This window comes from Neofelis nebulosa, chromosome 7, assembly GCF_028018385.1.
Source record: "Neofelis nebulosa isolate mNeoNeb1 chromosome 7, mNeoNeb1.pri, whole genome shotgun sequence".
NCBI lineage: Eukaryota > Metazoa > Chordata > Mammalia > Carnivora > Felidae > Neofelis > Neofelis nebulosa.
The window spans coordinates 74327229-74351792 of record NC_080788.1 but is presented as its reverse complement, the minus strand read 5'-3'; the positions used below and the strand labels follow the sequence as shown (position 1 = coordinate 74351792).

At 52.0% G+C, this 24564-nt stretch overlaps 2 protein-coding genes, 1 long non-coding RNA gene and 1 other non-coding gene across 5 annotated transcripts in view; 2 read left to right on the top strand and 2 right to left on the bottom strand.

Annotated features, from left to right (window-relative positions):
- Nucleotides 1–573: 573 nt before the first annotated feature.
- On the bottom strand, nt 574–9036 carry REM2 (RRAD and GEM like GTPase 2). Of its 2 annotated transcripts, none has more exons than XM_058738495.1 (5): nt 4830–9036; nt 3251–3592; nt 2936–3012; nt 2002–2209; nt 574–1643 (listed from the first exon to the last, which is right to left on the bottom strand). In XM_058738495.1, the coding sequence occupies exons 1-5, from the start codon at nt 4930–4932 to the stop codon at nt 1348–1350; spliced, it is 1026 nt and encodes a 341-aa protein (XP_058594478.1). In that variant the 5' UTR covers nt 4933–9036; the 3' UTR covers nt 574–1347. The 2 variants fall into 2 exon arrangements, with proteins under 2 accessions (XP_058594478.1, XP_058594479.1); XM_058738496.1 differs by having other exon boundaries at nt 2936–3009.
- A 150-nt stretch (nt 9037–9186) lies between these two features.
- LRP10 (LDL receptor related protein 10) lies at nt 9187–14676 on the bottom strand. The gene is made up of 7 exons (XM_058738485.1): nt 14051–14676; nt 13607–13651; nt 12954–13086; nt 12030–12220; nt 10896–11913; nt 10433–10562; nt 9187–10303 (listed from the first exon to the last, which is right to left on the bottom strand). Exons 1-7 carry the CDS (start codon nt 14082–14084, stop codon nt 9716–9718), a joined length of 2139 nt encoding a protein of 712 aa, XP_058594468.1. The 5' UTR covers nt 14085–14676; the 3' UTR covers nt 9187–9715.
- LOC131516944 (uncharacterized) overlaps nt 13093–24564 on the top strand; it is a 37710-nt gene continuing 26238 nt past the window's right edge. The window contains exon 1 of the long non-coding RNA XR_009264299.1: nt 13093–13830. This is a non-coding gene — a long non-coding RNA (uncharacterized LOC131516944). The remainder of the gene's footprint in view (nt 13831–24564) is intronic.
- Nucleotides 19664–19769, top strand: LOC131518367 (U6 spliceosomal RNA). The gene has a single exon (XR_009265055.1). It is a non-coding gene; the product is annotated as a U6 spliceosomal RNA (small nuclear RNA).

Sequence of the window (24564 nt, the reverse complement as noted above, 5' to 3'; positions counted from 1 at the left end):
AGACTCGTGGCTCAGGCAGCAGAAGACGTGGGCGTCCCCAGGGGGAGACACTGACAGCTTCAGTTCTCACACGGGCTCTGCAGGTGACAGTTGGGAGGGTGGAGGCCTGCCAGGGGAGGTGCAGGCCGTCCCCATCATGCCCCAGCTGATGGGCCTCTCTGGTGGATGTGGGCCCCACCTTAAACCAGCCCAGGACAAAGCTCTGTATAGCTCTAGGTGCTAAATGTAGCCTCCAGCTTACTCTGCAGAATAAGGTGGTGTAAGGAGATGAGGTCTAGAGTCTATGGACCTGGTCCCATTGTTTCATTAAGTCACTAAATTACTTCTAGTATTTCCTTGCTCCTCTCCAGGGTTGTCTGCTCATTTACAAAGCGACAAGTTGGACCCAGCGATCTCTAAGGGCCTGTGGCTCCTTGTTACAGACTACAACCAAGACTGAGTCAGTTCTGAAGCCTCTGTAGAGGTAGGTTTAGGTTCTTTGCTCCTCTGGGCCTAAGTTTTGTCTCTAACAGTTTCCATCTACATCTATCCCTTCTGCAGGGCTTTTGAGAACAGAGTCAAAATGAGCAAATGTAGTAGAAAAGTTCTTTATTGAAAAGGGAAGGGTGGCTCTTTTGCTGGGGCCTCCTGGGCCCAGGGTGCTGCCTGCTCAGCTCTTAACAATGGCATCTGAAGGCAAGAGTCTGTCCAAACCTTACCTTTAATAACCTTAAAAGGGAAGTGCCATGATGTAGTGGTAAATCACAGAATCGATTCTGAAAAATGGCACTTCCAGGCCTTTGCCTTTAAGAACTTCTTAAAGGCAAAGTGGACAAGTGCAGCAGATAAGAGCCAGCACGTTTTGGGAAAAGTCTCAATGAAGCGTCTCCAGTGTTTTTACCTTTAAGGATGTCTTAAAGATGAGGCGTGTTCGCGCAGAGAACTGTAAAGGGGTCTACCAAGCACTTTTCCAGTTCTCACTTTTAGGGTCTCTTTACAGGAGAGGTGGTCAAGCGCGACTTAATAAAAGTCAAAGTAGCTCACGGAACTGTATCTCCTCCTGCCCGCCAGAAGCCGCCTCGCTCGCCGACCGCAGCGTGCCCGCCCGCAGGTCTGCGTCCTGGCCTTCTAGGCGCTCTTGGGCGGGGAGGTAGCCAGGGCACGCGCGTGGTGGCAGGGCTGGGGGCGACGCCCACCAGGGGCTGGGGGCAGGGGGCCCGCCCCCCGCGGCCACACCCGCGCGCCCTCGGACTTTTTGGTTTCCTAGACGGTCTTCACAAAGGAAGCCGGACGGGGGCGGGGCGGGGTGAAGGGGTGAGCTGAGGGCGCGGTGACCATGACGACCGCGGTGGCCATGACGACCGCGGCTCAGAGCACGGAGAGGTCGTGACACGACCTGGAGCGCTGCTTGAAGAACTTGGCGTTGCGCGGCACCAGGTTGGCAAGGAAGCGCTTGGCCTTCTTGGTGAGGCTCTCGCGGCGCGCGGGCGGCGCGGGGCCGTCGGGGCTGCCCCACTCGGGCCGCGGGCCCCCAGCACGGCTCCGGCCCCGCCGCAGCCGGATCTGGCGCACCGCGCCCTCGAAGAGCTCCCGCGTGTTGTGGTGCAGCGCCGCCGACGTCTCGATGTGCTTGCAGCTCAGTGTCCCTGCCAGGTGGCGGCCCTCTGCAGGAAGGGACAGGTTGAGGAGCCCGCGGGCTACACTGGGCCCGGGGGCGGGGCCAGGCAAGGGTGGGCCTGGGGAGATGCCCGCTGTGCAGTACAAAGGGGTCCTAGCAGGTGAATCTCTTGCAACTGAGAACAGGCAGGGATCAGGTGGAGGGTCTTGGTGGTGCCGAGGGAAGGAGATAAAGGGGCCTTGGCGAAGAGGTGAGGAGTGAAGAGAAGGGGTTCTCCGGCGCTAGACATGGGTATTGGGAGTCTGCCCTTAGCCTGTCCTGGAAGGGTAGAAGGGCCTGTGGAGAAGAGGTCACTTGGAATCTCCCCTGAGATTGCAAGTGTTAATTAGGTCCAGGATACTCACCCTCCAGTGAGACCTCCCGCGAGCGGGCTAGGTCGCTCTTGTTTCCAACGAGGATGACAGGGAGGTCGTGGTGGGGCCTCTCAGCCCGGAGCCGAAGTAGGGTCTCTGGAACTTTGGAGAAGCTTCGTCGGTCGGTGACTGAGAAGACGATGAGAAAGGCATCCCCGGTCTGAAGGCAGTGGTCCCGCAGCCACCCCCCTGCGTCCCCCTGCATGTGGGCAGAGAGTGGTGGGATGTCAGGGCTGGAGGCATGGGAGAACCTGTTCCCCACCTACATCTCAAGGATGAGGAATCTGGATGTGAGGGAGAAGCCACCTGCTTAGGACAGCAGAGTTAGTTAATGGCATAATCTCCATCCCTAGAGTGTGTTGTGGAGGAGAAAGTAATTTGTAATGTGAGCCCCGCATGGGAGAATTGGGGAGATAGGGTTGTAGGCTAGGGTAGCCCATCCTACTTTCATATGCTTAAGCTCTTAACTTAAAAATGAATGCTCTTCAGCTGTATGTAATCTGGCCTCTCATTTCTATGTGGTAACCATTTTTGTCCAAATATTCATAAATCCTCACTTATTTCCCTTCCCTGATATTCCAGAGCCCTGAGCTCTTGTCCTGTCAGTTAAGACTCTTCCAGGCTGAAACACGTATGGATGGGGTCAATTTCAGGGTGTGTAGCCTGGCTTGCAGCTTCAGGGTTTGTCAAATTCAGATCCTAACTTTCCTCAGGGTCAGAAGATCCTGGAAAGACAGCGGCTCTCAGTGCCATGGTATGCACATTGATGTGGGCCTTTGCTCTCTGGATGACACATATGAAAGGTCATACGCCCAGTACATATTAAAACCAGGGCCTACAGAGCCACCCGCCTTCAGCCAGACTTTGCCCCTCCCCAGCTCTCCTAGGTTTCATTGCCTGCTTACAGCCCTGTCTTAGTTCTTACCTGTTCCCAGATGTCATAAACAATTAGAGTCACTTCCTCCTTATCCACCATGATGCGTCTTTCATAGGTATCCTCTGCTGGGAAATAAGGACAGGGAATAGAGCCCATCAGGAGGCTCCCCAACACTCATGAGACCTGGTAACCAGGGAAGCCTCAGATCCCAGCACCAGGGACCCCCTCCAGGGAGGTTGCCACAGAAAGCATTGAAGTAACTTCTCTTAGGTTTTGGCCTCTGGGGGCTGCTCATGCCTCTTGCATCCCTGACTAGGGGTCCGCAGGTGCCTTTGACCCTTTCAGGGTTTCCCCTCCAAATACCTGGGTTCTCTGGCTCATGAGCACTATCTCCCTGGAGACCGCCGAAAGTGCCTGCTAGGGTGCTCTTGCCCACGCCGCTCTCCCCTACCAGCATGACCTTGAAGATGCCATCTTGTTCGGTGGGGGCTGCCTCCCCCGAGCCCAAGGAGTCAGAGGAGCCAGAGGATGAGGCTTGAGGTGGCCAGTCAAGTTCATCTATAGCTTGGGCACGCCGCAGCTGGTGCTTGTAGGGAACAGGCATACTGCCTCTTCGTCTGGGTGCCCCTGGGGCCGGTGGTGGCCCACCCCGGTCCAACCCTGCCAACAGCTTCTCTGGCTTCTTCAGCAGTGTGGCATCTGTTTCTGAGGTGGGGGGTAGGCAAAGAGAAGGAAGCTATGAGTGAAGGTATGCCTGGCCATCTGCAGAGGGCTCAATCCTGGCTGCTCTGGCTTCAGAGGCCCAGCTGATGACCATGCCCCAGAAGGAGCTGAGAATCTTTGGTCTGACTTCTTACACTGAATTCCCTCAGAAGCCTGAACTGGTGGGGCTCTGAGGAGCTAAGCTGAAGGCTTAGCCAGTGTGGTTCCAGCCACAACCTGTTTAAAACATGCCCCATGCAGGGGAGGCACCTGTGCGCAGGCTCGCACACCCACTCACTCTTCACACTGACACACAGGCACACCCCCAGACTAGGCCTCTGGCCCTGAGGGCTGCCCCTGTTTCCACCAAGAGGCCCTGCCTTCCACTGCTTCCGCACTGGTTGTCCCCACACTGGGGAGGGGCACAGGGGATGAGAAGCTGAAGCTGCTGCCCAGGTTCTGGGGGGTGGGTACTGGTAGAGTAAAAAACTTTGTGGGGAGCCTATGCCGAGGGAAGGGCCTTTGCTCATTACGATGTGTGCATTGGGTCCCCCTCCACGGTGTGTGAGAATTGCCGCCTCTTTGCTTCTTCAAATGGCCCTCTAAGTGAGCACTCCCGGTGCATGCCTGTGTGTGAGAACCCTTCTGCATCTCTGACCTTCCCGTGAGTTCCAGAGAATCTTGTGTTCATGGTGAGGTAGAGGGAGGGAGGGAGAGAGGGAGAGAGCAGGAGCATGAGCGAGAGGGAGAGTGACAATGCATGGGTCAGGGTAACTGGAGGAAGAACGACAGACACAACAAAGGGGGATGGAGAGAGGCTGGAAATAGCCCAGGATCAATACTTGGCTGGCAGCCAGGGCCTCCTCGAGCCAGTGAAACCCTTACAACAGGTCCCCAGGGTAGCCCCCAGCCTGTGATTCCCAGGCTTGTGGGCTGCCCCTTTCCTTTCCCCCATCCCTCCTGCCCATCCCAGCCTCATGGGAATGAGGCTGACCTAGGGGCTAAGCACCAGTTTCCCCAGCGAAGCCCCGGAGTGATGGGGGGTGGGGGTGTTTAGGCAGCACTCCGCAGCCCCCAGCCCAGCCCAGCCTCAGTCCTGGTGTGAGCAGGAGGCTTCTCCACTTCGCGAGTTGCTGTTTGGATTCAAGCTCTGTCGGCCGCCAGTTCTGACCTCCCCACCAGAGCTTCAGCTCCCACCCCCCGTGGTTTCTGCTGGAAACCTGCCCAGCTCAGCCCTCACCTGGTATGGGCGTCCCAGGGGGGGAGGCCTGGTGGCTGCCGGAGGGGCAGAGTGCTGTGGTTTCTGTGTCTGTGTCCATGTCCGTGTCGAGGTCCGTGTGCATCCGCGTGCGTGTGCAGCCCAGCCGCTTGCAGTCCCCGCTCCCTCACTCAGCAGCACTGTCAGCTTTTCCCTTAAATACCACCCCCATTCCCCCCCCAACACCTGGGGAAGTTGTCCCGCCCCCTGATGAGGTCACACATGCTAATGAGCAGTGATGTCAGCGGGATTCCCTCCTTTCTGCCCCCCCCCCCCCCCTTTCCTTTGTGTGGCTTCCCTCTGGGAGCACACACACTGCGGAGTCTGGCTAAGACCTGAACAGACTGGAGTCAGAGGAGCAAAAGAGACAGGCATTCAGAGAAGTGGGCTGAGGGGTCAGTGGGTAAGGGAGTGGAGGATGGCCGGAGGCAAGGACCCAGGGACTGGGAGTCCAGGAACCAGGACTGTGCGTCATTTGTGTACTCTCAGCCTTCCAGCCCAGTGTCCAGGTCAGAGTGGCTGCTCAGTGGCTAAATGGAGGGTCTGGAGGCAGAAACCAAGAGACACCGGTCACCCTGGCACCAAGCTTCCCCATCACCCTCTCCTTTCCCATACCACCCCTTCTGGGTTAAGACACACCAGAGTAGCCACTTCCCAGCTGGGCCCCTAGGCAGATGGGGGCGCTAAGGAAGGGGAGATGGCTGCCTTGTTTGGGCAGCTTCATTCTGTCACTACGTTTAGGTGGATGCGAACCATGTGGGCTCCCCTTCTCTCCCTCCCTGCCAGGCCCACCAACCTGGTGTTAGTACACAGAGCTTAGCCCTCTAGAAGTTCCCAGTCCCAAGTGTCAGCCCCCTCTCCACACTCTCCAGGGCACCACCAGGCCTCCTGGACTACACGATGATGTCTGCGTCTTTGTGGGAAGCCAGCATGGCACCTCTCCTTTACTGCTCCTTTTCTGCCAGCTTCCTTTTCCCTGAGTGCCAGATCCTTTTTCGTGTGGAAAGGCCCTTTCCCTTCAGATCAGTTCTTATCTTTCTTCCCAACGCTGCAAGCACCCAAACATACCTTCTGATTTTCTGGCTCCTCCTCACCCCATGTTTGCCAGGTGCTGTGTGAAGCAGCTTCCTGCATTATCTCCTGTCATTCTCATGACCTGAAGGCTTAGAGTGGTAGGGGGGTAGCCTGTCCCCAAATCAACCATCAGCTGGAAAATGGGGACACCAGGATTCCCACCCTGGTTCTTCCAATGCCAAAGACTGTTTTTCATCTGCCTTGCTGCCTTCTTTGTCTTAAATATTCCAACTGTCTTCTATTATTTGGAACAGTCTGTATTGTAATCTTCAGGGGACTCCTCCAATGGAAGAGACAAATAGTAATCATGGACTAATGTGCAGTAACACTTCACTGACCGGAGATCTACTACGGGGCAACGTTTGGGGTCTAGGGGGATCAGAAGGGACCCCTGAGCAACTACAGTACTTACATACTTTACTCATTGGATAGACTCTCCAGGCTTCAATCACAGCTTCCCTTGTCCTTATTTACAATTTCAGTATGTGTCTATGTGTTCCTATACTCATTACAGGAAATTACAGAACATTAGAGTAGCAAGTGACCCCTGATCACCCAGTAGCAAGGGCAACAACACCACAAAACACTTTAAAGGTGTCATAAGCATTTAAAAAGTCGTCTAAGAGCATTTTGGCAAAAAGGCGAACAGCTTCCCTGACACTGTTACAGCTTCTGAAAACATTGTTATAGAGAAGCCATTGGTTTCTATGAATGATCCTCAGCCATCTGGAAAAATGTGTGTTCTATTGCAGATGTGCTGAAGATGGTTTAGAATGATTTCCTTACAAAATGAGTTTTAAAAGTTTTATATTGTAAAGGGGTGAGCCTCATGTATCTGGAAAACCCACTTAGGTGGTTGGATTAATTTCTATGATACCATATAAGAGTGAGACGGGGGCTGCAGACCCCAGGAAGGATTATTGACCATTACCATTGACTGTGCTTTGGGTCACAGGAGCCAGCTGGGTTTCACCTTGAACCACTATCTCTCTTGTCCCACTAGTAAGAAGTGAAGGAGGGAATAACCTGAGAAATGTTGGCTCTCCTCCACGGGAGAGTCTGTGGAATAGTGGGGCAAGGGGCAAGGGTGAAATTTGGAACTGAACCAATCCAGGTTTAAATCTGCCTCTGTGTAGATACTGGGCTAGTCTCCTAATTCCTATGAAACTGCTTCCAAACCTGTGAATTGGGATTATGATGCCCATGGCACAGCCTTGTTTTGAGGGCTCACTACACATGAAAAAGGATCTGGCACTCAGCAGGTTGCCCAACTATCTGGTGCTCCCACAACCTCAGGCAGTGTGGCTAGGGGTCCCTCTCCCCTCCCAGCAGGGTCTGGAGCTTGGTTCAGTCCCAGATTCTTAAGGACTCAATGCTAGTATGTGCTGTTATTTCAGATTCCCAGCCTGATCTCCATCTCATGCTGAGACACCTCCCTCCTCTGCACTGAGAGCTTTGACAGGAGTCCCACGCCCCAGTACTGGGCACTTTGGATAGTGTTGTCTCTGTCCTGATAGGATGTGAGGTGGCTTTGTTTCTTTTTCCATAGGGCTTGGTGCAAATAAACTTGAGTGACTGCTCCCCAGTTCCCCACCCTCTCCCCACCTCTCCTGGGTGGGACCTTCTGAGTTTCCCATGTTGCCTGTACAAGGCTAAGTCCCCTCTTCCCACCAACCTGGGGCTTCTCTGTGGCTGACAAAAGTAGCATTACCCTTTGCACCTTCTAGAGCATACACCCAGCACCTAGAGAAACTTATTTCAGGCTCAGGACACACAGCCCTTCCCAGTGAACTCTACCCTCAGGTCTTCCCTCTGGCTTCCTGAAGCATTCCACCCTGAGGAGCATTCTTTTACCATGTCTTTGTCCACAAATTACAAATAACACCAGGAGGTCAAAGGTCTGGAGCAGGACAAGTGATGAGGCTGTCAGCTGAAGGAGAGGAGCAAGGGAGAGGGTGCAGACCAGGAGATGGGGAGGTGTGGAAGGAAAATCAGCATTCCCTGCTTCCCTGGGCCTTTCACTAGGGGAACCCAGGGACTGTTAGCACTAGGGAAGGAAGACCCAAAGGGAGAAGGGTATGCAAGGATGGGGATCTCTGAAGTCCCTTCCCCAATCGCTGGAGAGGGTCTGGAGTCAAAGGAATCTCGGTCTTTCCCAAGATCCCTCAATCCAGGACTATACCATATTCACTCTCTGCCACTTCCCTAGGCTCTTGCTCACTGAGAGGAGGAAACATGCGGTTGGTGCTGGGTGTGCGGATGTGGGCACAGACACAGACAGGCTGTAATTACCAGGGCCCTTCCGCCAGAGGCTGGGGCTAGACCAGGCCGGCCAGGAAGGGTGAGGGCGAGCCTGAGGAGAGTCTGCTTCTGTTCGGGAATGCCTCAGCTCCATGCCACCCCCATAGACGCCTTCTGTATCCCTTGTCCCAGTTTTCGTTTCAAACTCTGGGACGGCTTCTGTCACCTCACTTACCAGAGGCTGGGCTCCAACATTTCTCCAGGTTATTCCCTCCTCCATCACCCACTCTAGCTCTTCAACTCTGGCCACTGCTTACACTCCTGCCTCTTTTCTTAGGAGGTCTGGGGTTCAGCCTGCAGCCCTAGCCCTCACATCTGCTTAGTTTTATCCTGTGGATTCTCACTGTTCCTAGAATCCACAACTCTATTCCACCTATGGACCACGTTCTTTAGAGTCTAGTTTGGGCCCTCTTCTAGGCAGACCTTTTTGGATTTGGTCAAAGTGATGCCAGCATCTTCACACCCCAGATGTTTGATTTTTTTCTTTCAACTTATTTTTGCCTGCTTTGAGGCATCCTGGCCAAGAGTTCACCTATCTTGCGCAGGACAGACTGTAACTGCTTGGTGGGGGTCCAGGAGTTAAGGCTCCTGCGTTCCCCTAGGGACATTCTGCTTCTATGATCTGTGCTCTGGGAGTACTCCATGAATGGGAACATTCCCACTACAGTGCCCAGCTGGCTCACTAGACTTCTGGACTGGTGGTGAGTAAAGAGGCTTGGTGCTGACCCCTGGTGTCAGTCACCGTAGGGCTGAGCCCCAGGTAGTAGGTGCAAGTGGTGGAGAGGGTCAGTCCTTAGGGTTCCTAGAGTGGTGTAAAAACCAAGGGTATGTGGTTAGAAGAAGTAGGAAGAGGGCAGGGTTCCGAGGGCAGAGCAGAGACCTTCACAGGGAGGGGCAAGGTGAGGGGAGCGTAAGCTGAGATGGGTAGAGACAGGGCTCAGGTTATAGCTCATTTACAAAAATCTTAAATTTCTGGTTCTTTTATTTTCAACCTTGACTTGCTGGGCAATGACCTAGCTATGGGACAAAAGCAGTTTTTGTGCTCTTTTTATGAGCCAGGCCCTGCAGGAAGGATCACAGTCGGCAAAACTTCAGGCCCTGCCCAAATCCTTCCCTTGGGTGCTGGAGATCTCCAGCCAATTGACATTCTGGTGCTGAAAGGCCACTTTGGGGTAGGGGTTTGGTAAGGATGGAGTGTCCGGGCCTGTGACCCTTTAAGAAATTTACTTTTTAAAAACAGCCACCTGAGTGGTGGTGTGGGAAGACAGTGGTGGTAGAGAAACGGTGGTCTCTGGGCATGTGCGGAGGGAGCTCTGTGTGAGCCCTCTCCCTTCCTGAGGGATACCTAATTTTACAGCAGCTACACAGGGTCACAGGAGGCCTGCCAAGTCCCCTCAGACAGAGGGTCAGGGAGGGAAGTAGCGAAAGGGAAGCTGAGTTGCCCTCTAAAGGGTTGTCACTGTGACCAAAGCCCCCAAGGGAGCTAGGTCACCTCAGGCAAGCAGTGGCTCATCCTCTGCTTCGACTACCCAGACCCCTGGATCAGCCAGTGGCACCAGAAGCACATCGTCCTCATCCTCTGGGGACAGGACTGTTGTGTGGGGTTCAGGTGGGGTCCGGGTTGGTCCTGGGGGCCGAAGGCTGGGCAGAAGGCGGCCTCGCAGGGCCTGCACCACTCCCGACAGCAGTGATGACTCTGGGGACATGGAGGGCGGTGGCCCTGGGGCCTCAGAGATGGTAGGGAGGGCTGGAGATGTGCTGGTAGATGGGAGGGGAGCCTTGATGGGCAGTGGGGGTGCCTGTTCCCCATCCTGCCCACCTTCCGCCCCGCCCTCACGGGCCGGACCTGTGTTGCCATCTAGGGACTCAAGGGGAGCAGCAGAGGGTGTGACCTGGGATCTGGTCTCTGGGTTCCGGGCTGGGGGGTTGGTTCGAGGAAGCAGGCCCCAGCGGCGTAGACGGCGCACCAGGCGGCGCATAGAGCGGCCCCTCTGGCGGCGGCGGGCACCTGAGGCACCCCCTGGAGTCATATCCTGGCGCAAGATCTGTAGCAGAGAACGCAGGTTGCCCAGCACTGAGTTCTGCAAGGAGAGGAGGCAGACATCAGAGTCAGGGAGGTGGGGAGGGCCAGGAGCCTCAAAGAAGAATGGTACAGGCGCAGGGCCACGGAGGCTGGGAAGCGGGAAGTACTGGGCCGGGAGGTCACTTACATCATTAGGGTTCTCCGTAGGGAAGTCCTCTACTGGTGGGATGGCACCCTGGGCAATGAGCTGCCCATAGGAGGGTGGGGCCTGCTGCTGCACAATCTCAGCCTCCATCCGGGACAGGGGCGCGAAGATGCTGGAAGGAATAAGGGCAGCTCAGTCACAGGTGGTGCCGGCCAGAGCAGCCTGTCCTAGCCTGGACACGTCTTTTCCCTCCACACCCAGGCCAAGACCACTGAGCTATGTATGCCCTGGCTTTCCCAAGAGCCATGCGAGGTTCCCCTCCTTCTTGGAGATTGCCTTCAGGATCTAGACCTGTCCTTTCCTCAGAGGAGCACCCCCATCCCCAAGCTGGACAACTCCAGGAGCCAACCCAGAAGCAGGTCACCAGAGCCTGTCCCCAGTGTGGGCACCCTCAGGGTCTTCCCCTCAGCCCCCCGCCCCTGCAGCTGGCTGCACCCTCACTGACCTGTACTCCTGGGTGCGAATGGCATAGAGTTTGCAGGTGCAGCCCAGGGCAATGACCAGTAGCAAGCCGCACACCAGGCTGCCAATGACCGCAGCTGTAATGACCTTGCGGGGCAGGGCATAGGAACAGTCCCACTCATCGCTGCCGTCGGCACAGTCTGGCTGCCCGTCGCACACCCATGTCTCATACACGCACTTCTCATCCCGGCAGCGGAAGTTGCCAGGCTGGCAGTGCCGGCAGCGTCTCTCGTCTGCTCCATCAGCACAGAAAGTCTGGTAGTTGCAGCGGTCAGCGGGCAGGTAGCAGGCTGTGGTGCTGGTTGTGCCGGCAGGCCCACAGGGGAAGTGTCCAGGTGGGCAGCCGGGGCAGTTTTCCTCATCCGTGCCGTCGGCACAGTCCCATGAGCCATCACAGCGCTGGGCCTCACTGTAGCAGCGCTCACCGAGGCCCTCACTAGCCCCCAGGCCAGTGCCTAAGCCACAGGGCCGATCCCAAGGCAAGCAGTAGCCTCGCACATGGTAGGTGGCGTTGAAGCCCCGACCATGGCTCCAAGCAACTGTGTGGTAGGCCACGATGGCCTGGCCAGACAACGTCTCCACGGTAACAGACTTGCCATTGCTGAAGTGGGTGAGGCTGCGCAGTAGCCGAGGGGTCTTGGGAGGCCCAGGGCCATCATACACATGTACTGCATCTCCATAGCCCAGGTCCAGGGCCGTGAAGCGCACCGCCAGGCGCCGGCCATCATGGGGGTCCAACAGCCACAGGCAGGACTGGGGGTGGGAGCCTGAGGCCAGGTGTGAGTATCCAGGGGAAGAGAAGACCCCGTAAAAGTCTTCCAAGGTATGATTGCAGGGTGGGGTGGGGACAGGGGCTGGGGTCAGGTCAGGGAAAGGGTCTGAGCTGCAACCTGCCTCATCAGAGCCATCGCCACAGGCATCGATCCTGTCGCAGCGCTGGGCCAAGGGCACACAGCGGTGGTTCAGGCACTGGAACTCCTCCTCCAGGCACATCAGCCAATCTGCAGAGACATCATGGAGAAGACACCATGAAGCACCAGAGTTGGTAGGATCCTCCCCTCCTCCCTGGGGCTTCTATTATCTGTTCTTCTAGTCCCATGGACAGCGTACAGCATACCTTGGCTGTAGGAGAGCAGGAAGCCCTGGCCCACGGGTGCTCTGGCCCCAGCATAGCTGTAGGTGATGGTGACATTGCCCCCAGGCAGCTGCAGAGGGCTGGCTGGTGCCTCACACAGGGAGATCTGTGGCTGGAGAGGGGAGCGCAGGATTAAGCGCTCTGAGCCACAGGCCAGGCGCAGTTTTTGGAACCTAGATGGGTGGAAGAAGGCAGGATGTGAGATATTCGTGACCACCACTGGTTTCTTCCTCTCCCAGTGCCGTCAGGCCCCTTGTACCCCAAGAAGCACAAACCCCTGCTCATCCACAATCCAAACAGCCAAATGAACTCAGCCAAATTCCTTTGTAGTCAATGGCAATAGTCCTAACAGAGGCTCGTGGCAGCATGGCATTCTGATCCCTCAGGCTCTCCCCAGACTGCCCTCTCCCTTCACCTACTCCTTTCAGGAGAAATTCATGGAGAGTGAACTCTGTGAAGCAAGTAGCCAGGTACTTAACATGGGTCCCAATCTTATGGCTCAAGGTCAGAGGAGACTGAGGAGAGACCTGTACCGTTTAAAACATCTCGGGAGGCTGAGGAAGGTTCTAAGCTAATTAGGAATAGCTTTTGAAGCCCAGGCAAGGATGTGCAATGGACTGAAGGACTCCTCAGGGCAGCCATATTGGAGCCCAAGGACTGTTTCTAGAGTGACTGCTGTCCTTCAGAGATGACTAGAATCCAAGCTAGATGTCTGCCCCAGCTCACCTCCAATTTACTGTGGCCCAGAATAAGCCAGGTTTTTAGGGAAGACCAGGCCAAATCAAATCCTACTCTTTCCTCTGTTGACAGGAATGGAAATTCCATGAAGAAGTGATTCCTGAAGGCTTTCCCATGGTGGAGAGGGTTAGGGGAGGGAGGGTAATAGGGTCTTGTCCCGTTTCTCACCTGACTGTCACAGTCTGCTCCTTGCTGCCCAGGATGAGCCACGTGCAGTTGGCAGGTGAGCTGCGGCTGTCCCGCAGGGGCCTCTGTAAGGTACCCTGCACTTCCAAGAGCACTGCCGGGGGGTCCTCACAGGCTGGAGAGTGAGGAAGGTAGGGACACTGGTTGAGAGCCCATTACTGTCACAGCCCCTGCCCCCAGGCTTGAGGCTTCTAAGGGTCTGAGCTCTTCAAGAAGGAGCAGAGAAACTGCCCTTCTCCAACCACACATACACACACTTTAAAATCAGTCTTCAGCTGGCCCCCTTCCTTCTCACACTCGTTATAGCTTCACCTTAAGTATCAACACCAGAAACAATCTGAGGTTGGCTTTGTGCCAGCCACTGGACCAGGAGGAGCAGGAAATACTGCCTCTACTATCAGGGAGACTACATTGCAGCTAGGGAGACCAAGCATGGATATTTGGAAAAACAAAATAGTACGTAACTACCAGGTGAGAGCTCACACTGGATGTTTCCCCGTTTGTAAAATAAGGGTGGATGATCTCCACTCTAAAACTACCGTAGGTGCCAGAGGAATTTAGGGAAGAGAGAATCCTTCTCAAGGGTCTTCTCTCACTACCAAACCCTTGGGGCCCCAGGGGCATCCTTTACGCACCAGGATTTGGGAAAATGATCCGGTCTGGATAGGCCACAGCGCCTCCTAGAGGAAGAGCAGGAAAGGACAGGAGAGTTAATCGCCCTTAGTTTTCTTCACCTGAGTAACTCAAGGAGGAAAGGAGCCATCTGGGATTTCCGGGTAGTTTATGGGAAAGGGGCAGTGGAGCAGGGGAGGATGCGGTGTGTGACCTCGAAGGAAGCCACAGCAGCACGGCCGATGGGGTAGGCACGCCGATCTAAGGAAGCCTGAAGGAGGATGAGGGCTGAGGGGAGTGGCTCGAAGCTTCCCGGAGGTTGGGGAGGGAGCTTCGGATGCGGCGGCAGGCGCTGGGGTGCACCGCCAGGCAGGGGAGGTGGGGGACGGCAAAAGAGTTAGAGCGCGCGGACTCTGACAGCCCCAGGGGCGGGGTGCCGGGTTAGTAGTCTTGTTTCGGTTTCTCACCTAGGAGGAGGAGGAGGAGAGTGGTGGGCAGCATCCTGAGTCGTCCGGGGGTGCAGGAAGAGTCCCGGAGCTTCAGTCGTCTATCCAGTGGGAAGGCGGCGCCGCTCCGAGCGTCCAGGCTCCCCACTGCCGCTTCCCCGAGGGGGCTGCATGGCCCGGGCTCCCCCACGGGTGCTCTGGATGCCAGGGCTGGGGGCGGGGAGGCGGCGGCCGTCCGGGAGCAGGGGCGGTGCCTCTCGCCAACTTCGGAGTTGTTTTCCCCCCCGCCGCCGCCGCGCTCTCTGCCGCGCTCTATCCCGAGGCCGGCTTCGAAGCCCCGGGAATCGGTTCGAGGCCCGGCGCTGGAGCGCGCCCTCGCCTAGAGCCCGTCCGCAGGCCGCGAGAGCCCCTGTCCAGGCCCGGCCGCCACCTGCCGGGGCTTGAAGCCACTTCCTCTTCGAGCCAAACTTTGCCGACGGTCAGCCCCCAGGGCCGGCCCGGGCGCGGCTCAACTTCTCCTGCGCGTCCAGCCGGCGGGACGCGGCGGGGGAGCGGGGGAGGGGGATAGGAGGCTCGGCCCAGCTCCCCGGCCCTCGCCCGGGCGGTACCCCGGCCAGCCCAGGGGTTGGAAGAGCCGGGCGGAGGGAGAGGGCGGGTGACGAGCCTGGCCCCACCCCTGCCAATCAGCGCTCTCGCCCCGCCCACCCTCCCTCCTTAACCCCTTTCCGGCCCTGCCGGGACCCGTCAGACCCGCCCTCGGCTAGGCTGTCCGCCTCCACTTTGAACTCGGCTTTGTTCGGTCTCTTCCGTGACACGTTTGTTAACAGGACTCGTTGGCCAGAGGACAACTGCTTATTCCGTAACTGTCTTGTCTTTCCTTTGGACCCTTAAACTCTCAGTACTTTTCTTGTCCCAGTGTCTGAGATCAGGCAGCACTTTTTGTCGTGAGCCTCTATTATAGCAATTACCACACGGTGTTATAACTATTTGTTTACTCCTCTTTCCCGCCCCCGCCCCGCCCCTTCTCTAGAAACTGAAACTTCCTGTAGGTTGGGGCCTAGAATGTTTACCTTTGCACCCACGGGGTTTCTCTCCTACTAAGACACAGTAAGAACCCAATATATGGTAAATAAACGAATAAATGTGCCTTCGCCACTTGCTGGCTCTGTGACCTTGAGAAAATCACTTAACCTCTCTGCTTCTCATTTGTGAAGCAGAGTTAATAGTGCAACTCCCTTTTAAGGTTGTCATGAACATTTAGGGCGTTAATGCACGATGAGCATCTAGGAAGTGCTCTGTAGTTCAGAACAATTATGATTAGTCACAGAAGATATTTCTTATTTATGTGGGCTGTTATTCCTGTGGCACTGATAGGTAATATTAATAAACAACAACAATAGCAAATACTTTTTGAGCTTTTTTCACACTTCAGGCACAGATCTAAGCACTTTTCATGTATTTGCTGTTTTAATCCTCACAATCTTGGGAAGTAGAAACTATGATTACTCCCATTTTACAGATAAGGAAACTCAAGCACAGGTTAAGTATTTTGCCTGAGATCACGGATCTAGTAAATGATGAAACAAGGCCTTGAGCCTAGGCAATTTGGCTCTGGAGAGAGTGTACATTTGGATCCTTACTACTCTCTGCTCTCTACAAATGGTACGAAACAGTTTTCTGTCCATGACATTTGTTGCTGGCATCAGTTTTGATATTTTCAAAACTGGAACCACAGCAGGGTTGGCCATAAAAAGGCCCTTCTTCCACTTGGACCTTGGTCCCTTGGTCTCTCTGCTGTGCCCTCTGCTGTACTCCCTCTGTGTGCAGCCTTTGGGATTAATGAGGAGTGAAATAGAAGCCTGAGTGTGAAAAAGGATGTTGAGCAAAGGAAAGGAAGGCAAAGAGGTGGGAAAAATTAAAAATATTTACGTTCTAAAAGTGATCTTGGAGGTTTTAGTTAATTGCTGGCTTTGTTTTCTATTCTAAGTTCAAGGTTGGTAGATGCCTTGAACTTCAAGGAGCATACTGCCTACTTGGAAAGAGAGGTCAGATACACAAATGAAAGAATCCAGACAGCCATGGGGAGTATCCATGTATATGTACACACACACACACACACACACACACACACACACACACAGTGGAGTATTACTTGGCAATCAAAAAGAATGAAATCTTGCCATTTGCAACTACGTGGGTGGAATTAGAGGGTATTATGCTAAGTGAAATTAGAGAAAGACAAATATCATATGACTTCACTCATATGAGCACTTTAAGATACAAAACAGATGAATATAAGGGAAAGGAAGCAAAAATAATATAAAAACAGGGAGGGAGGCAAAACATAAGAGACTCTTAAATGTGGAGAACAAAAAGAGGGTTACTGGATTGGTAAGGGGCATTAGGGAATCTACTCCTGAAATCATTGTTGCACTACATGCTAACTTGGATGTAAATTAAAAAAAAAAAATTAAAAAAATGAGTTTATACTCCAATTAGTCCAGTGAATTTAAGTGTCCAGGTCCATATAAGTCACATCCTAGGGGCACCTGGGTGGCTCAGTCAGTTGAGCATCTCACTTTGGCTCAGGTCATGATCTCGTGGTTTATGAGCTCGAGCCTCGCGTTGGGCTCTGTGCTGACAGCTCGGAGCCTGGAGCCTGCTTCCAATTCTGTCTCCCTCTCTCTCTCTGCCCCTTCCCTGCTCATGCTCTGTCTCTCTCTCTCTCTCAAAAATAAATAAACATTAATTAAAAAAATTTAATTTAAATCACATCCTAGAGCATTAAGTACATTTAGGAATGGGCCTATGATGTTCTTGGAAATCTTTGAGGAGTTATGAAAGGTAGTGGAAGTAGTGCAGAACAGGCAGATGTTTGGTTTTCAAAATGGTAATATCCGACTTTTATAGAGTACTCACCTCTAGGAGGCACTGCTCTAAGCATTTCACATGTATTATCTCATTTAACCCTCACCACACCTCTAGGAAGTAGGTGTTCTTTTTGTCTTCCTTTTATAATTGAGGAAACTGGGTCATAGGTAGGTTAGATAACTTGCTCAAGATGAAACTGCTAGCACATGCAGGAGCCAAGTTGCTATGGTATGAATGTTTGTGTCCCCTGTCCCCTAAATTCATATGTTGATTTCATAACCCCCAAAGATGATAATATTAAAAGGTGGGCCTTTGGGCGATGTTAAGCCCATGCGATGGCGCCCTCAATGGGACTAGTGCCTTATAAAAGAGGCCCCAGAGAGATCCCTCCCTGTCTACTATGAGAGGACACAGTAAGAAAATGTGGTGGTGAACAAAAAAGAGGACCCTCACCAGAAGGTGACCATGCTGGTACCTTGACCTTGGGCTTCTCAGCTGCTAGAACTATGAGCAGTAAATCTGCCCAATTGGTGGTATTTTCTTGTAGCAGATGGGCTAAGACAGAGAGCTGACACCGAGAAGTTGGGGTGCTGCTAAAACAAATACCTAAAAATGTAGAAGTGGCTTTAGAACTGGGGCAGAGGCCAGAGATGCATGCTAGAAAAAGCAACATTGTTGCGAACGGACTGTTAAGATGGTTCTTGGGAAGGCTCAGCAGGAGAGAGCTGTATAGATCTCAATCTCTTTAAATTACCTAAGTGGTAAGGAACAGAATATGGATAGAAATATGGAGGGTAAAAGTCACCCTGACTAGGTCCCAGACAGAGATGAGGGACATGTTAATTGGAAACTGGAGGAAAAAAGAGATCCTTGATATAAAGTGACACAGAGCTTGGCTGAATTGTGTTTGTATCCTGGTGGTTGGTGGAAAGTAAAACTTGAGAGTGATATTTGGGACTCAAATTGGATATTTGGGGCTCAAATGTGGGGCTCAGGCTCACAACCCCAAGATCAAGAGTCGCATGCTCTGCGGATTGAGCCAGCCAGGTGACCCAGCTGGCTGAAGAAATTTCTATGCAAAGTGTTGAGGAAGCAGCCTGGTTTCCCTTGAATACTTACAGTAAAATGCAAGCAGAGAGAAATTATTTAAAGGTGGAATTGGTTTGTTTTGTTTTGTTTTTAATTTTAAACATTTATTTTTGAGAGACAGAGAGACACAAAGCATGAGTGGGGGAGGGGCAGAGAGAGAGGGAGACAGACTCTGAAGCAGGCTCCAGGCTTTGAACTGTCAGCACAGAGCCTGATGCTGGGCTCAAACCCATGAATTGTGAGATCATGACCTGAGCTGAAGTTGGACACTTAATCAGCTGAGCCACCCAGGCACCCCTAAAGGTGGTATTGTTAATCAAAAAGGATGCAGAACCAAAAATTTGGAAAATTCTTATCACGATCTAATATTCTATATATCTTACTCATTTATCATGTTTATTGCCTGTTCCTCCCACAAGAATGTAAGTGCCATGGGCAGGGATCTGTTTGTCTCCTGGTGTATCCCCAGTGCCAAAAATAATACCTGGCACAAAGTAGGTATTCAATAAATGTTTACTGAATGAATAAATCGATGATTGCCAGTCATAGGCATCACATAGTTGATGTCTTTTAATTCGCTCAACTACCCTTACAGTTATTAGCCCCATTTTACCTTATTTTTATTATTTTTACTTTTTAGCCACATTAAAAAAATTTTTAATGTTTTTATTTATTTTTGAGAGAGAGAGAGAGGGAGTGTGCACAAACGGAGTGGGGGCAGAGAGAGGGAAGCACCGAATCAGAAGCAGGGTCCAGGCTATGAGCTGTCAGCACACAGCTCGATGTGGGGCTCGAACCCTTGAACTGCGAGATTATGACCTGAACCGAAGTTGGCTTTTAACCCACTGAGCCACCCAGGTGCCCCTTTTTTAGCCCCATTTTAACGATGAGGAAATTGAAGCTCAAGAACATTACATCACTTAGGGCCACCCAACTAGTAAGTTGTGAAGACTGGATTCAAACTTGGGTTGTGTAACTCCAGAGCCCTTGTTACTGCCTCTCTATGTGCTGGAAGCTGTTTTAAAAGACTAATACAATGGGGGTGGCTGGCTGGCTCAGTAGGTGGAGGACGCAGCTCTTGACCTCCAGGTTGTGAGTTCAAGCCCCACGTTGAGTGTAGACATTACCTTAAAATAAAATCTTAAAAAAAAAAAGAGAAAGATTGATATAATGAATCAATCTATAGGAGGGTGTTAGGAATGATGAGGAGTCTCTAAGCCATGTCATATGATAAGCTGTTTAAGGAACTAGAAAGGCTTTTTGCCTAAAGAAAAGCTTAACTTGAGTGAGGGTTTGAATATATGAGAACTAGATCCAAATATGTGAAGAGCTATAGCGTAGAACAAGAATTTGTTTGTTCTGAACAGTTGGAAGGGCAGAGGCAGGAATTAACAGAGCAAATAAAGTCAGTGTATTCCCTGCTTTTGAGGTACAGAAGCTGATGGTACAGGTAGGGTTGGTGCTGAGGGACAGATGTCCTGGGACTTCAGGGTTCCTTGGCAATGCTGTGATTCATGAATTTCAGGATGGCATAACTTCCCAGAAAACGAGGCCAAAGAAGCTTCTAGAAACAAATTATGTTCGATGCTAACATGAAGCCAAGACAGTGAAAACACAGAAAAGGCCTGGACTGTGAAGAAAGAGGTCAGGAGGGCCCTTTAAGGAGAAGTTTCAGCACTCAGTTTAGCAGCACATATGCTACAACTGGAACCATACAGAGAATATTACATGGCTCCTGTATAAAGATGACACATGGATTCATGCAGCATTCTGTATTTTTATTGTACACATAAAACTAATAGAACAATGTATGCTCATTAAACTTCAATTTTTTTTAATGCTCATTTTGTTTTTTAAAGTTTGTTTTATTTTGAGAGTAAGAGAGAGAGTGTGAGCAAGCAGGGGAGGGGCAGAGAGAGGGAGAGAGAGAATCCATAGCAGGCTCTGCACTGTCCACACAGGGCTCAAATTCATGAACTGAACCATGAGATCATGACCTGAGCTGAAGTCAGGTGCTTAACCGACTAAGCTACCCAGGCGCCCCTAAACTTCAATTTTTTTTTTTCTTTTAAAGGAGAAGTTGCACTAAATGCCTGGGTTAGGCCACCTTCCCAGTTGGGTTAAAAAGAAATGACAGGTGAGGCGCCTGACTGGCTCAGTCAGAAGAACATGCCACTCTTGATCTTGGAGGTCATGAGATCAAACCCCATGTTGGGTAGAGATTACTTAAATGAATCATAAAAAAAAAAAAACTTTAAAAGGGGGTGCCTAGGTGGCTCAGTCGGTTAAGCGTCCAACTCTCTATTTTGGCTCGGGTCATGATCTCAAGGTTCATGAGTTTGAGCCCCAAGTCCACACTGACACTTCAGAGCCTGCTTGGGATTTGGGATTCTCTCTCTCTGCCCCTCCCCCATGCTCACTCTCTCAAAATAAATACATAAACTTTAAAAAAAAACTAAAAAAAAAAAAAAAAAAAAGACTGGTGAAGGAATGCAGACAGCTGTTGAAAAACCTTGGCTTGACAGAAAAGGGGGATATGAAGGAAATCATTCAAGACTGCAGCAGTATCCAGGAGAGAGCTTTTCAAGATGTGGAAACTTCTGTGTCTGAAGGGAGTGGGGATTAAAGATCCTGCCATATGGTTATAGGAGCAAGTTTCCTTGTGCTTTGGAAAGAATGAGATGCTAGTTTGGAGACACATCTCAGAGGTTTGAGAGGAACCTCAATCATGTCCATTTTGGGGATGTCTGGTATATTACAAAATTAAATACTAAGATAAATGGTTTTAAAAAAAAGATAGATGGTTTTAGGAGTACCTGGGTAGCTCAGTTGGTTGAGCATCTGACTTCAGCTCAGGTCATAATCTCGCGGGTGAATTTGAGCCCCACATCAGGCTCACTGCTGTCAACCTGTCAGCACAGAGCCTGCTTTGGATCCCCTGTCCCCCTCTCTCTGCCTCTCCCTCACTTGCACTCTCTTAAAAATAAATGTTAAAAAAAGACAGATGGTTTTAAAAATACTTAGTATATTTTATTTATTTATTAAGATTTTATTTTTTAAGTAATCTCTACACTCAACATGGGGCTTGAACTTACAACCCTCAGATCAAGAGTCCAGTCTCTAGTGACTGAGCTAGGCAGCTGCCCCAATATTTAATGTATTTTAAATATTTCTATTTAACAATTATTTATTTATTTAATTTTTTTAGTTTATTTACTTTGAGAGAGAGTAAGAGACACAAAGCACAAACTGGGCACAGAGAGAGGAAAAGAGAGAGAATCCCAAGCAGGCCCAGTACTGCCAGCATGGAGCCTACCTGAGTCATGTCAGACGCCTAACCGACTGAGCCACCCAGGTGCCCCAACAAATGAAAACTCTTAGCACAAACAAAGCAATAATACAGTGATAGTCACCAAATGCCTACAGGCATTCATATATTTATATTTTATTTTATTTAAGGCATTAAAAAATGTTATTTGGTTATTCAGAGAGAGAGAAAGCAAGAATCCCAAGCAGGCTCTGCTCTGTCAGTGCAGAGCCCATCTGGGGGGGCGGGGGTGGGGGAGGCATCTCATCAACCCTGGGATCATGACCTCAGCAGAAATCAAGAGTCGGAAGCTTAACCCACTGAACCACCCACGTGTCCCCAAGACATATTTTTTACGTTCAAAATTGAAGAGCCTTATAAATGTGAGACTGGGATTAAAGGCTCCTCCTGACCTTGGGATGAGGTTAGGAGGATGGGTGCAGGTTACAGGCACCCCAAGAGGCGTGTGGGCATGATTACCAAAGGGCCCAGAGAAGTGACACAGAAATGCCCACTCTTGGATAAAGGAATCACAGAGGCCGGCTTGCCTTGGCCCAAAGGAGTTGTGTCAAAGTATTCTGAGGTTTGAGCCTGGGAGACAGGCATCGGTGTTTGAGGCATCTAGGGAGGGCAGCGTGCCAACTCGGAGAAGCTCCTAGAGGGCACCGAAGTGCCCCCTTACTTCCTCCTGCACCCCTTTCACTCCACCCCCTCTTCCTTCCCGGAGTTATTTGAGGGCTGCCCCTCCCCCCCTCCCCCCCCCACCCCCGCACCCCGCACAGGGACAGCTGAGGGAAACTCTGACTTCTTCCTCTCTGCAGCTGCAAGACTAAGGCCTGTCATCCTGTTGCACCCATAGTCCCACCCCTTTAAGTACAGGTGGCCTGGGTGGAAACATGGAAAGTGGAAAGGGGGAAGGAACGGGCTGGCAGCATCCTTGGCCCTTGTCGGGGGTGTGTGGCTGGGGGATGGTAGCTAGGCCCCCGCGTGTCTCAGGCGTGGTTTGCAGTGCCAACACCCAGCACAAGGGGGCGCTATCGCCCCACAAACCCTACCTGGCAGGTCTCTGCAGTGGAGGGGGTGTGGCCAACCGGAGAATGGGATGGGTGTTTTTCTGGGCCCCTTGTCCAGCTTTCCTCCACTCAGAATTTATAAGCAGTTTTGTGCAGGCAAGTAGTAGTGGGCTCTGGAGCACAGGCCGGTAGAGACTTTGGGGCACAATTGGCATGGATAATAGAGAGCGGTAGGGAAGAGAGACTTTGTGTGGACCCTTCAGGTCAGGGTCCCGATGCAGGCCAGACTGAGGATACAGTCCCAGGAATTGGTGTTTCCAGGGGCTCCTGGTGGCTCAGTCGGAAAAGCATGCAACTCTGGATCTTAGGGTCTTGAATTCAAGCCTCATGTTGGGTGTAGGGATTACTTAAATAAATAAAATTAAAAGAAAAAAAAAAAGAATTGTATTTCCAGAAGAGCTGGGTTAACCCAGCCCAATACTGACCACCCCCAGATTGAAGTCAGGCTGTGAGGGACTCATGAGGAATCCGTAGAGACAAAGTAATTGTTTTGGAGTTATGAATCCATTACCTTGATGTATTTTTCTTTTTTTTTTTTTTTTTAACTTTCCAAAGAATGAGGAGAAATATATGGTAAAGTTCATAAAATGTAGTAAACTTAAACCTACAAAACAAACAAACCTACAGCTCAATGACTTTGTAAGTTGTGTAACATAATACTTGTATAGATGTGTCTAGAGTGCTTACAGATTCACAGCTAGAGCCATTTACTTGTGTATAGGCACAACTTTCGTTGGCAATTTAAGCCAACAAACTTTTATTAGGGGGTCCTGGGTGCCTAGCACCCTCCTACTCCTTTGTAAGGAAGTGAGGACCGAACATGTTTGTCAGGTGGCTGTGATGGGGTCGGTATTATTATGAATCATAGTCATTCCCTGACCGAACTATCCCATCAGTGTCTTGGAGGGCGACGGCAGGCTGTGTGATCTACTTGGAGTGGCCATATTTTTGGAATCCAAAGTGGGATGAACTGTCTGCCATGTCTGAATATACTAACTCACAGAACTTTGGGAAGATATTATTGGATCCAGGATATACGGTCAGGCGGCCACGCTCCTAGCACAGAGCCAGACACTGAGTGGCCAAGGAGAGCATTTTTGGGAATTGGTTTTGCTCCCTGGCCTGGTGCTACATGTCTCTGGAAGCTGAGCAAAGGGTGACGTCTTTGACCACAGGCTGGATCAAAATGAGCTGGAGCTTGTCGCGTGTGTGTGAATCCGCTAGGCCTTCGGAGGCATCAGTCTTTTCCCCTCCTTTGTGGTCATCCTGGCCTTGCCCCACCCAGAGCCTATCCTGCCCTAAATCGGGGAAGTGGCCCTATCGGGAAGTGAAGTGTGTGAGCAGGATGTGACCCAATGGTGAGGCAGCTCCCAGACCTGGTCTGGTCCCTGAGTCAATGAGCTACTTCAGGCACTCAAAGGAAGTCCTTCCGCCAATTCACTGCAGTGTAGACACCTCTTCTGTACCCTCTACTGCCCCTCCCCATCCAGGTGTGGGTCTTTGGGGGGCAGGAAGCTGGCCTCCTCCTCCTCTAAGCCACAAAGGGCACATTGGAGAAATAAGGCACTCTTGGGAAAGGGGGGAGCTGCTTTGGCATAGAGGCAGTGGAAGTTGCTCCCTTGGGTTGTGGTGACAGCTCTACCCTCAGGTGCCCGATCCTGCTGTAGAGCCCCTGGGTCCACAACTGGTGAGGGACAGAGGAGGACAGAGGGGGCTGGGTCTGGCTGGGGAAGGCTGGCCTGGAAGGCACTCAGCCTTCGGCCGTGGGCCAGGGTGGAAAGTATGTGTGTGAGCTCATTTGGAAGGTGGCTTCTGGCCAGTCAGGCCTGCCTCCTTTCCAGGCCCCCATTGCCCAGCCCCCTTGAAGGCTGCCTCTGGGTCTCTCTGGTCTCCCAAAACTGTCTGAGGGAGTGAAGCAGAAACCCCCAGTTTAGGTGTACAGGAATTGGTCTCCTAAAGGAGGTGAATTCAGATTTGGGGGGTGGGTAAGAAAGGGGTACAGGGACTGCAGGACAATGGAGCAGCCTTGACTGGGGTTTCCCTGGGGACTCGGGGAATGGGAACTGTCCTCCCGGAGCCCTTGCCATGGCCGCTCACCACCACCATCCCTCCCCTAGCTGCTGCCATGCATCCCGCTCAGTCCCTCTGGCTTCTGAGTCCTTCCTGCTTCTTCCTTCCTTCCCTCAGAGTACCTG

Coding starts and splice junctions, on each gene's coding strand:
- REM2 (XM_058738495.1), bottom strand. CDS start 4,932: ATGCACACGGACCTCGACACGGACATGGACACAGACACAGAAACCACA. Junction 3,593..4,829: donor CCCTGGGACGCCCATACCAG/GTGAGGGCTGAG, acceptor CCCCCACCTCAG/AAACAGATGCCACACTGCTG. Junction 1,644..2,001: donor GCGGGAGGTCTCACTGGAGG/GTGAGTATCCTG, acceptor CCCTTCCTGCAG/AGGGCCGCCACCTGGCAGGG.
- LRP10 (XM_058738485.1), bottom strand. CDS start 14,084: ATGCTGCCCACCACTCTCCTCCTCCTCCTCCTAG. Junction 13,652..14,050: donor TCTCCTCCTCCTCCTCCTAG/GTGAGAAACCGA, acceptor CTCTTCCTCTAG/GAGGCGCTGTGGCCTATCCA. Junction 13,087..13,606: donor GATCATTTTCCCAAATCCTG/GTGCGTAAAGGA, acceptor CTCACTCTCCAG/CCTGTGAGGACCCCCCGGCA.